General features: G+C 38.9%; 1 protein-coding gene across 1 annotated transcript; it reads left to right on the top strand.

The window, feature by feature from the left end:
- Positions 1 to 1,875: 1,875 nt before the first annotated feature.
- On the top strand, positions 1,876 to 10,745 carry LOC117534623 (tryptophan 5-hydroxylase 1-like). Its single transcript, XM_034198868.1, has 11 exons — positions 1,876 to 2,185; positions 4,695 to 4,835; positions 4,970 to 5,153; positions 5,314 to 5,411; positions 5,502 to 5,569; positions 6,670 to 6,866; positions 8,112 to 8,247; positions 8,360 to 8,486; positions 8,906 to 9,001; positions 9,471 to 9,604; positions 10,220 to 10,745. Exons 1-11 carry the CDS (start codon positions 2,090 to 2,092, stop codon positions 10,392 to 10,394), a joined length of 1,452 nt encoding a protein of 483 aa, XP_034054759.1. The 5' UTR covers positions 1,876 to 2,089; the 3' UTR covers positions 10,395 to 10,745.
- The last annotated feature ends 1,810 nt before the right edge of the window (positions 10,746 to 12,555 follow it).

Below are 12,555 nucleotides of genomic sequence, written 5' to 3'. Positions count from 1 at the left end.
AGTAGATGCACAGATGTAAAACAATGCAGTTTATTAGCACGTGTGACGCAAATAAAGTTGATGAATGCAGCCACAAATCCTAAGCTACTCCATGAGGATGTCTGACTCACTCATTTACAGTAGGGGAAACCTTATAAATGTTACTCCTAATCGCTACTGATGGCCAGAACTAGTAAAGATTAGGAGAGTGCATTTACGTAGTCACGTTGTGCCTCTCTTCCTCTGTTTCTGGCTGTTCTTTTCATACTCTTGTTTCTCTGAGAAGAGAAGAAATACTATTCTAAAAAGGAGCTGACACATGGTGTCTCTTCACTTGTACACTTGAGGGGTCAGAGTTCATATGGTGAGGGATTCCATGAGCGATATGCGCCGGCCTGTGCCTTTACCTTGGACTTCTAATAAAACTGCATGGGTCTTGATAGATTGAGTGGGGAAGTTCATGAGATCTTTCTAGAGGGTTATCAAGAATAACTTTTATCCAATGACCTTTTCCCTCTCTGTCTGTGTATTCTCTTGTTCCGATTAACCCAGCCAAATCTTTTTTCTTGTTTTGTATCTATATCTACGCCGGGATCCGGAGTCGAGGCTGATCCTCTTGCTGTAGTCCTGTGTCTTGGATCCTCTATCCCGAGTTCTGGATTAAGTCGTGGACTTCGGGTCGTGGCTGAACCTGTCTCTGCGGTCCTGCCTTGGGTCTCGTCATGCTGCTTCCCTGATGGCTTCCACAGGATAGCTGACATCCTCGTGGATTCATCTTCTTATTACAGACACATGCATTTCCTAACATTCGGTCTATATGCTGTAAAATGTATTATCTCTTGAATTTACACACGGCATCTATTGCACGTCTGTCCGTCCTGGGAGAGGGATCCCTACTCTGTTGCTCTCCCTGAGGTTTCTCCCATGTTCCCCTTAAACTGTGGGTTTTCTCTGGAAGTGTTTCCTTGTACGATGTGAGGGTCTAAGGATAGAGGGTGTCGTTTTTCTCATACTGATATTCTGAACAATCTGTGCTGTTGTATTTGCTGTAAAGTGTCTCTACTGTAGGCTATTTTTATTATATGTACAGCACTTTGGCTGCACTTTGTTCGACCAAACATCGTTTATAAATGTGCTATATAAATAAAACTTGATTTGATTTGATTTGAAAGATGATGGTTGCTCATAACAGTAAAAACCTTAACCCTCCATGCTTTCTAGGTATATTGGTGAATAACCAGCTAAAGCTGTTGGAAATAACTACCTTGGCAACAGTATGTAAAGACAATTGATTGAGGGAAACACTCACACGATCTTTCCATAGCATGGATTGATGAGCAGAACAACTAAATGTACAGTTTGTATAAGGAACAAGCCAGAAATACAACGTCAACAGCATTTTCGAAACCACCACAGTGAAACAGTGCAACTTGACAAAACTCTTAAAAGTCTGCATTTGAAAACAAAAATTGACAGTGCAATTGCAAATGTATCGAATTGATTTCGAAGCTTGGTTTGGTGACTGAACCTTTTGGCCTAGTTAATTCAGACCAAAACAATGATATCTAAATGGAAACGCGCCATAAGATCTTTACTTCTTCTATTCCTCTTTCTGGCTGGTTTTATGTTTGAATGGCATTGCTGTTGCTCTGTTTTATTAGACTTTTAGTTTGTGCTTTCTTTCCTTGGAAGCTTGTTGAACTTTGGAAAAAAGTGCTTTGTAAGCCTTTATCCTTCCTATAATTCTTACCAATAATTTAAGAACAAAAAAACGTAATTGCCACGTTTGAAGCAGTCATTGTGGTGCACTTCCCCGAAGTGTGTTAATCGTGTCCAGTACTAATCTCTCTTCTGCTGGAATAAATGGCTGCTCCCTCTCCATGCCCCCCACCCACTGCGGCTTCATAAACACCTCAGCATTTTGCTCTGCGCAACAGTACAGCTGGCCACTCATTCTGAGCTGAACTACTACTGCACTGTTCTGCTGCCAAGAGAAGGCTGTGTTTCCTTCGAAGAACTAACTGTCATCTACTTCAAACTTAGCTGTTGCTTGTGCAGAACAACTTTATTGAGAAACAACTGCATTTCTACTGCTGATCTAGAAACAGGCATGTATGTCAACAAGTCTGAAGAACAGGGGCCATTCAGAGGAGGGTCTTTGGACTCGGTAAACCCTGCTAATGAGGAGAAGCAGCTCAACAATGAAGTAAGTCCATGCATTATATGGTAATATAAAAAACCTCAACAAAAGAATAATGTTAGTTTTCTCAGGAGTTGTTTTAACCCTCTGATTTAACCTATTCCATGCACAATAAAGGTACAGAATTACCAGTTTTCAATACTATTTGAAACATAGCTTATTGTTTCTTGTAATATCTTTTAATCAAAAAATATTTCAGCACCCAGAATCTTAGGAAAAACATAAATGTTTTTATTTTGATATGTCCTCATATGACTTTAACTGTTTTGCCATGCAGAGAAAACTAAATGTTTTTACAAATCTAAATGAAACTTCCAGATATGGGTACAAATTGTTCTTTTTCTACTAATCGACACACATCACACTCTTTTTTGTGTGTATGGTTTTTTGCAGCGATTTTGACTTTAAAAGCCAATAATAAAATTAAACATGTATTTATTAGGACTGCCATTGTAAACATAGAATCACATAAATCATTACAGCTAGCAATTCAGATTGTTGCTAACAATAAAAAAAGTACTACAAGTCAAAACAAACAGTTTTAATATCCACTGTACTTTCTATCACTCGGAAAAAACTATAGTTGGTAGCCGCTGTGATACTCACATCCAGGTCTTTGGCAGTGTGAGCACCAGCTGCAGACATTCAAGCATTCAACCTCTTCCTTTTCACTCGTGAGACTTTATCCAGTTGTTGGGCAATAGCTGGGATGTGAATCTTCCACCCACACCTGATCAGTGTCTTCAATGTGCTTGTGGTGATGTGTGTGTCTTCTAGGTGCCTCCTCGTTTGTGGCGTTAGCATGCTCTTTGCCCAGCTACTTTAATGTGTTATACCCGCGATGCAATCTCCAGGGTGTGGTGCAGTTAAGGTGTTGTAAGCATGTAATGTGGTAACATCCAGCATGTTGTGCCAGAGCACCGTGGGCCATGTATTTCTTATGCATGTGTAGGTGCACGTCATCTGATTAATTGTGTCTACTTTTTGTTCTGTTGTAGGACCGTTCCAATTCTTGCTTTCCCTTCACCCTATTACCCACCACTTTGCTTCATGCATTCTGCTCAGGAAGGAAAAAAGACGTTTCAGTTGATTGAACTGAGCATAGCTACAGTGTTGTTGAATCAAATTTAAGAGCAGTTGAAATCCCTGGATTTTATTTTGTTTCATTATGGCCGTTATTTCTGGTTGTTCTGACAAGGGTCTGTAATCTGGACAGATCCTTCTCAAGAAGACACTGGTACAAAGAAAAGATTATGGTTTGATTCGGCCTACATATACTCCATATACAATCCTGAAATGTATCTTCAAGACTATACAATATTTGTACATTTGTTAACATTAATCACCTGTCTGTCTGATTCCAACAGTAAGACAACGTTCACTCCCGTCCACCTCTCTCAATGCTATACAGGCAACCTTGCATCACTGATCCAGCAGACTTTTATTTCATATTTTTGCTGGTTTGCCTGGATGATATTATAAAAGCTGCTTCTAAATGGCACAAGCTGCTTATCGACTGTGACACAGTCACCCGGGCCGACCTTTGCTCCGCAGTATGTCATGAAACAGTCACCTACCTGAATGCTGCCATGTAGTGTGAGTGCTGCTGTGCAGGCTAATCCTGACTCAGTGTAATCTCTTTAAACTGATTTTTTGTGTGATTGCAGAATCTGCGAAGTGCTGTCTAGTTCCTGATTAAACCATTTAAAGCACCTGCAGTCTCTCAAACTCAAGCACTTAGACATTGACGTCAGTTAAATTCCTAGGGTTTGTACGGATCAGGGCCTTGGTGTCTCCAGGACCACATTCTACCATGATGACAGAAATTAAAATAGGTTAAAATCAAATCTGAAACACGTTGATGTCACGGCTGGTCAAACCTTTCACAAGCAGACATTGCACATTCATTTGTCAAATAGACATCAATTTGTCATATACTATGTGAAGTGTCACGTAGTGAGTTAGCCAGCTAACAACAAATGGGGAAAGAAACTTTAACAATGTAAGATGACAATATGTCTTTGTGCAAACTAAGAGTTTAAAGTGCAAAAAAATATTTATGAAAAAACATTAATTCAAACTCTTTAATTAGCATGCTAATCAAGCTACATCCCACATGGTAAGCTAGCTAGCGAAAAAAATGATAATTTTTTAACAAGTTATAAATGGTGCACTTTGACTCAAGCTATGATCCGCATGTTAACAGAAATAGAAATAGAAAATATGAAATATATTCGCTCCAGTAATATAATTAAACGGTACCTGATGTGTTTTGGCTCAGACAGGGCAGTAGTGTGGTGCAAAGTGCATGCAGAGAGAATTTCAACATGTAATTCAAGAGAGCGCTGTTGAACGCTATGTGTGAATACAATGTAAATGGGCATGCGTTAAACCAAAACATGCCATAAGAGCTAGTTTTTGTTTTTACGTTTACACTAAAAGTTTTCGATCCATTTTTATTTACAGTCTGACTATTTCTGTTGCTCACTGATGTTTACAATATCCATTTTTCAAGGCCAGTACATTAGGAGAGCATCAAGACAATAGGACCGTCTCCACTGGAAGGCCCACCAGCTCCAAGAGAGATGTTTCAACCATAATATTTTCACTGAAAAATGAAGTCGGTGGTCTCATCAAAGCACTTAGGCTTTTTCAGGTGAGTGTTTTATTAACTCTTATGTTTTAACTGTTATCTTTTTTGGTTGAAGTTCTCTTATCTCATTTAATTTGATCAATGTTTTCAAACCTTTTACACTTGTTAAGTTAATCTTTTATGTTATGTTTGTGCAGGAAAAACACGTCAACCTTGTTCACATTGAGTCCCGCAAGTCCAAACGTAGAAATTCCGACTTTGAGATCTTTGTGGATTGTGACACTGACAATGAACAGCTCAAGGAGCTGACTCAGCTGCTAAGGGAGCATACTGATATAGTTGAGATAACTCCATCAGAGAACTTCACTATACCTGAGGATGGTAAGCCATAGATGACTTTTGACTGTACTAAAAAAAACTTACAACCAACATTATCACTGTATATGGTTAAAATGCAGGGGCTGTTTTGTTACGGTGTATTCAATATCGACACACAAAATCAGAACCTAACATATTTCTATATTTCCATATTGTGTTTCAGATATGGCTGTGCCCTGGTTCCCACAGAAGATCTCTGAATTGGATCTGTCTGCAAACAGGGTTTTGATGTATGGCTCTGAGTTAGATGCTGACCATCCGGTATGTAGGGCAGTCACAGAGGTGCTTCTTTACTAATAGAATAAGACAGTTATGAAGATGGATACTGATATTGTGAGTGTGTTTTTGCAGGGATTTAAAGACAACATGTACCGTAAAAGAAGAAAATATTTTGCTGATTTGGCCATGAGCTACAAACTGTAAGTTTCATTGTTTGTTTGACTGTCATGCAAACACTTTCATTTTGCATTGATGTATACAACGGATTAAGGTGACCAGTTTCAACATTTAGGGATAAACCCTTTCAGGGAACACCAACCCCAAAACATAACGAGTTCATTTCTAGTAGTCCTAAACCTGGAAAGGCTCCCTCGTCTTAAAGTAATCATTTTTTAAATGAAGTCATGAGCATCATATAGTACTATTATAAAGGTGGTGTTAATATTTGAAGATTATGCTGCTGAATAAATTAAGTATCATAAACATTTGTTTGCCAAGGGTCATGTTTTAGACTGTCTGAGAAACCCTTGCAATGCTAACTTCTGGGACAGCCCACCAAAAGATGTCATCCCTGCAAGACATAAAATAAATAGAGCAACTCCAGGGCTAAATCAAATTAATTCAATAGTTTTGAGAAAAATAACTTGTGAAAGATAGAAAGCAAGTAGGAAAATAAAGCATAAAGGCAAACTCAAAAGAATTTGGGTGAACAAGCGAATACGTCAGGAAAGGTTGTAGATTTGTATAATTTTTTAATTAAACTAAATGTTGTTTGTCCCTTGATTGCTAAATCAGAAAAACAAAAAAAGACTGCCGTGTGTCACCCTATTAAGCTAGATGGAATTAAAATAAGTTTTAAATGTGAAGAATGTTTGACGTAAAAGCATTTCAAAACAAAAAGCAACTCATGTCATTTAATTACTTGTTAACCAATTGAATGCATCCTTAAGAATCTTGCCCTGGCTACAACCCTTATTGTAAACTACATTAAAAGGACAAAGACATTTGAGTTACTTTCTCATATGGGATTCTATTCGACAATTCGTTTTGTCAATTGCAAATATAAAATGTAAAAAATTGAAAGGAAAAACGTGGTGGTGGTGGTACAGCTTTCTCAATAACCTACTGCAATGACAGAAACTTGGATCAGTTATAAAGTTACGAGTTAAACCAAAGTAATACTTGTTGAGATGCAATAATACAGTATCACAAAATGATATTTATTGATTCATTACATTGTTACACCAATATTCTATACCATTGTATTGACGTCACAAAGCTGACTCTTTCTGTATGTCAGTGGCGATCCTATTCTTCGTGTAGACTTCACTTCAGAGGAGGTGCGTACCTGGGGGGTGGTGTACAGGGAGCTCAACAAGCTGTACCCCGGCCATGCCTGCAAGGAGTACCTGAAGAACCTGCCCCTGCTGACCAAATACTGCAACTACAGCGAGGACAACATCCCACAGCTGGAGGACGTCTCACACTTCCTCAAAGGTAACGTTTCAACCAGCTTTGATCATTCTGTGGGTCTCAGCAAACAGCACGATACAAACAGAGTGTTTAAGCCACACCATTTTTCAGTATTCAGTATCAGTATTTTCTGCCACATTTCCCTACGAAAGGTCTAAATTGACTGAGTTATGATGTCTAGCATCAAGTATGGGAGTGCTTCTATTCTCTACAATAACGGTAAATGGACTGCTGGTTGTGGTCAAAGATTCATTTGTATATGTATTTAAATAGCAATGTGCCTAAAAAAAAATTGGGCCTTATGCAAGAACATTTCTGTATTCTTTCCTGAAGCTCTTTTACTTTTTGAGTGCTCTATACCACCTGTACGTGAGCAGGTGCACTTTCATGGTAAGTAACCTTAGTATAATCAGGGCTTCAGACATACGGTGGCCGACAGGGGCAAACGCGTTAGAACGGCCCAAACACTTCCATTAGGAGAAACACGCTACATTTTCAAAAACGATGCAAATATAAAAGCACACATGTGCACATGCAAATGAAGAAAGATCTTCACCAACTTGATAACATGTGCAGCATTTAGAAAACATTCACCAACTTCATGAAACATGCGCAGTATTTATTAAAAACTAAATGCTGCAAACACCAACATCTGCAATAAGATCGGGAGGAATCGGACAATCACATAGTTAACATAAGCTGATAAGACTTACATTTTAGGTACGTTTCCAGTGACAGTCACTTGGACTTACTGCTTCATTTTGTAGCCAGCTGATATATGGGCCAAGACTCCCTTTTTGTGTAATTTGTACTTGTCTGATTATCAATTGAAGAAAGTAAAATGGAGCTAAGAGACGCCTAAAACAGTTCTTATTTTTGGTTTTATTCATTTATTTTACTCAAAAGTCAATCAAATGCTAAATTGCTGTCAGACGATGGGGAATTTATCCCAATGCTTTCACGCAGACTGTTTACCTGCATTCACTTGAATAAACTTTATCGGGATTACTTAAAATTAATTCTGTTTGTGGTTCTTGTATAAAGCCCATTGTTCCTGATAATCCAGGTAATTCACAGACTTGGCTTTTTCATGTTTTCAATGGAAAGTACCTCTACCAAAGAAACAGACAGGCAGTCTGTGTGAATGTGTGTGTGTGTGTGTGTGTGTGTGTGTGTGTGTGTGTGTGTGTGTGTGTGTGTGTGTGTGTGGTGTGTGTGTGTGTGTGTGTGTGTGTGTGTGTGTGTATGTGTGTGTGTGTGTGTGTGCAGAGCGCTCAGGCTTCATCATTCGGCCAGTAGCAGGGTACCTCTCCCCCAGAGACTTTCTGGCGGGCCTGGCCTTCAGAGTGTTCCACTGCACTCAGTATGTCCGCCACAGCTCTGACCCTTTGTACACTCCAGAGCCGTGAGTACAAATGTGCATACGCACAAGACTTTCACTTTGTACTACTGTTGCAATGATCACGAGTTGAAAACACCTACCCACATTTGCCTTCTCAAATGTGTGTTTGATGCAGAGACACGTGCCATGAACTGCTGGGTCATGTTCCTCTGCTGGCTGAGCCCAGCTTCGCCCAGTTCTCTCAGGAGATTGGTTTAGCTTCGCTGGGAGCTTCAGATGATGCTGTTCAGAAACTGGCCACAGTGAGAACACACACAAGCACGCAAATGCACACACATGCAAACACACACCACCGAAAGAAACCAAAGAGGAGACTAGAGCCAAATAAGTATATACTGTACACTTATATATACTACTACACATTGACACTTTTATTTGAGTGAAATGCCCCCATTTTATTGAAACCAGCTCTCAGTTTCACATTATGAGTGTGTTTGTCTCCTCGGTTTGATTTAAGCACAAAATCCCTTATAAAATGGAGTGTTGTTGAGCAGCTTACTGATAATTGCTAATGGCTTGCCATTGTTCAATATCACATTATTGTTTGTTCAAAGTTCCCTAAAGTTTGAATTTACAAATGTTTTCAACGACATCTATTACTTACATTCTAATATTGTGGATGAATAGGATAATGTCCAAATGACAACCTGTTTTGTTCTAGTGTTATTTCTTCACAGTGGAGTTTGGTCTCTGTAAGCAGGAGGGCAGGCTCAGGGCCTATGGAGCTGGACTCCTCTCCTCCATCAGTGAACTCCAGGTAACACATTATGTCCTTTGTCTAGCTTTATACAATACACAATCATCTACTGCACTTTATGCTCATACTGTGAACTAACTATGCCTCTGCTTTCTTTCAGAATCTTTACAAAAATTAAATTACTTGAGATTTTGTGCTAGAAAACACTTTCTTTGCACATTACAGTTCCTGGTTTATAACAAAACCATATATTTTTAATACAGCAACAGTATTTTTATTCATTTTTGTAATTATTTCAATTTATATGAATGAACCAATACTGACCTTATCAGTCAGTCCTTTAGCATTAGCCACAGCAATGAGTGTTGGGGGGAAACATTGTAACTAGCTTTTACTACCACTTTTGAGTGGGGTACTTCACATTTTAATGTTTCGGTCAGCCAAAACCATGTTACATGACCAATCAGGTTTGGAGCAGCATTCTCTCAATATGGAAATGCATCTTCAATATGTCTCTTTCTTCCATCAGCATGCTTTGTCTGGCAAGGCCCATATCCTTCAGTTTGACCCCGTGGTGACCTGTAACCAGGAGTGCAAAATAACTACGTTCCAAGACGTTTACTTTGTTTCTGAGAGTTTTGAGGACGCCAAGAACAAAATGAGGTCAGTATAATTCCGCTCTGTAAATACAGATGTCTCTTAATAATGTTGCTAACAACATTTTAAATAATCCCAGTTGCAATGGGCAACCTATTTTACATACATTAATTACCTAGCACTGTAACATGTTTCATAGAGTTGAATTAGCCTGCTTTAAATTGCTTATGCTAAGCTAGGCTAATTACCTCCTGGCTCTAGCTCTATACTTTGCACACAGACATGAGATTAGTATCAATTGTCAATTGTCACATTTGGAAATAGAGTAAATATATAGAGTAACTATTTATTTACCAACAGCATTTCCTCTATCTGTAACCTACCTAAACATTTTGTTAGCATACCAAAACATTAGCTTAGCTTTAACAATTCCTTTTGTTGTGTATTCCCCAAGGAGGTAACTCACAGTATTGTTGTTTATGTTGCATTAACTAAATGCAACTTCTTATTAAGTCCCTTCTTTCCCCTTTTTCGGAATTTGTACTGTTTGAATTCTGAATTTCACTTTTCAAATGTTGCCGCACAATATGGTTGTTGAATGTTTTTGTATTTCGACGCTGTTAAAGTGATGTGAAACATTTATCTGGGTTACTAATAGAAAAAACGTTGCTGTGTCTGCAGGGAATTTGCTAAGACCATTTGGCGTCCATTCACAGTACGCTACGACCCCTACACCCAGAGTGTGGACGTCCTGAAGGACACCAACAGCATCAACAGCATGGTGAAAGACATCCGACATGAGCTGGACATTGTAGAAGACGCCCTAAACCGACTCCACAAACATCTGAAGGACTGAGGAGGGGTCAGAAAACACTATATGGAGTTTAATCAAGTTATAATTAAACAGTACTTGTTGCCTCATGATTGGCCAGACATATAAATGTTGTGTAAAGCTGCCGACTCTTAAAAAAAATAACAGAAAAGTGAGGGATATGTACACGACCATCCAGCTCTAAGAAGAGGTTTAATCAAACAAGTAAAAAGACCTGTGTGGGTGCACCGTGCTGTATTTCCCCCCAAAAAGCAGTTCAATAAGCATGTTAATCCCGACTGATGCTGCTGGCGTCTTTACACAGGTATGCATCACAACAATATGCTTATATCTATATATTTGGCAGTATTTACATTTTAAATTGACAGGTCACTTCCAGACATTTGTCCTTGTTTTCGTCTTTCATGTGTTTTTCAGTTCATGATCGTGAGTTGATATATTTTGGTTTTCAAAATGCTATCCACAAAAGATGACTGTCAACTTCCTATATAAAGTCTTGTACATTTATTGTATTGGGCCTGAGACTAGTTAAAGTTGAGTAGACTTACCTGAACACCAAACAAAAGCTTAGAACTTGGCTGTTCAATTTAAAATGTAATAAATGCAACAAGTAATGTGAGAATACATAATTCTATGATTGATTTCTTATCATAACACAATAGTGGAGTGATAATGTCTTGCCTTAAGGGGTACCTTATAGCTGTAGTAATTTATTTTAAGTTGTATATGTTGAAAAGGAATCTAACTTCGATACAACCAATGTTAATATCTAGGTCGTCTCCGATACCGAGCTCCGATGCTGATAAGGCTCCGGAAAACGGCCGTCCTACCTTTAGGATTAAACCCCCCAGAATATAAACGCAAGATCACCGTAATCTGTTTAGGGGGGCAGCTAACAGCATGGCCTCTAACACCAGCTGCCCGTCGTATAACTTATTTCAGGCACTAAAACGTTGGATGTCCGACCGCCAGGATAGCAAAACGGAGAGTGTAGTGCAGTAGGTGTTGGTGGGCTGGTAAGACCCCAGGGCAGTATCTAAATTGCCCCTGGAGGAGAAACATACAAAATACAAACCGGTTTTATTAGGTATTTTAACAAAAATAGAGGATTTACAAGATCCAAAAAATAACAAAAGAAAGATACAAACGTTTTACTAGGACACAAGGTCAAAGTACAAAAGCAAGCCCAGGCCCAGGGCCCAAGGCCCAAGAGCCAAGAGCCAAGACCCAAAATCAAGCCTAAAAAATGTCCCCCAAGCTCTCCCGTTTCTCTTCACTCATCATCTTGTATAGTCTCTTCCCTCCTCCCTCTCTTCATCAGGTGTCATTCCCTTTCCTTTCTTTTAGTGAGAAGGAGGTCACATAGGTTACTCTTACTTAATGAAACAATTAAAACGTGAAGTTAAAATTGAACAAATGAAAACTATAGTAATGATATGCAATTTTAACAAAAGTGGATAAGAAAATGTTTCAATGTCAATGTCATGTTTAGAATTTAGATTTATTTTAACTTCAATTTAAAATATGCAAACACTATACTTTAATTTATTAACAGAAACAAACTTAACAAAACGGTCACTATTGTCTCTAATGGGGCTTTCACACCAACGCGGTTCCCGTTCTAGCTTCGTGTTAGAGCTTTTCTGGTTCGGAACCGGTTTTTCTTCACCGTTTACTGATTTTCTCCCCAATGGCGTTCACTACAACAACAATGGGGGACTGCGTTTATTCGCCGGTTAGCTCCAGGTTAGCTCACATGGCAGCGGCCGCTGTAAAGTATTCACTGTCTGACTGTCACACAAGCAGCTGATACATATCCCCAATTCCCCATAAGTGAATGTGTGTCAGTATGAATTGACGCTGTTTAGCGTCAAAACGCTGTTATGAAAGTTTCTCTGGTATAAAATGGGTGATGTTAGCATAGCAACCGAAGCTAAACTGACTATCTTGACTACTTGTTGTTGCTATCCTATTGTGGCATAAGCCGTTTTCTACAGGCACATTTTACTGGCGTATTATTCATTATGATTCTACTTGTGATAGTCGGACACGACAACCTGTGCAGCCCATGTATTGATTCCATCCGATAGCTGCTATGATACAAAACAAAACGTCTGCCTCTCTCCACAATGATCAATAACAGCGAACGGATGGTCAAAGTAAGGTACAAATAAACAGAATCACA

Source organism: Gymnodraco acuticeps, unplaced genomic scaffold, assembly GCF_902827175.1.
Source record: "Gymnodraco acuticeps unplaced genomic scaffold, fGymAcu1.1, whole genome shotgun sequence".
Taxonomy (NCBI): domain Eukaryota; kingdom Metazoa; phylum Chordata; class Actinopteri; order Perciformes; family Bathydraconidae; genus Gymnodraco; species Gymnodraco acuticeps.
Note: the sequence above shows the minus strand (reverse complement) of the source record. Positions and strands in the feature narration are given on the sequence as shown.

Coding starts and splice junctions, on each gene's coding strand:
- LOC117534623 (XM_034198868.1), top strand. CDS start 2,090: ATGTATGTCAACAAGTCTGAAGAACAGGGGCCATTCAGAGGAGGGTCT. Junction 6,867..8,111: donor CGTCTCACACTTCCTCAAAG/GTAACGTTTCAA, acceptor GTGTGTGTGCAG/AGCGCTCAGGCTTCATCATT. Junction 8,248..8,359: donor CCTTTGTACACTCCAGAGCC/GTGAGTACAAAT, acceptor TGTTTGATGCAG/AGACACGTGCCATGAACTGC.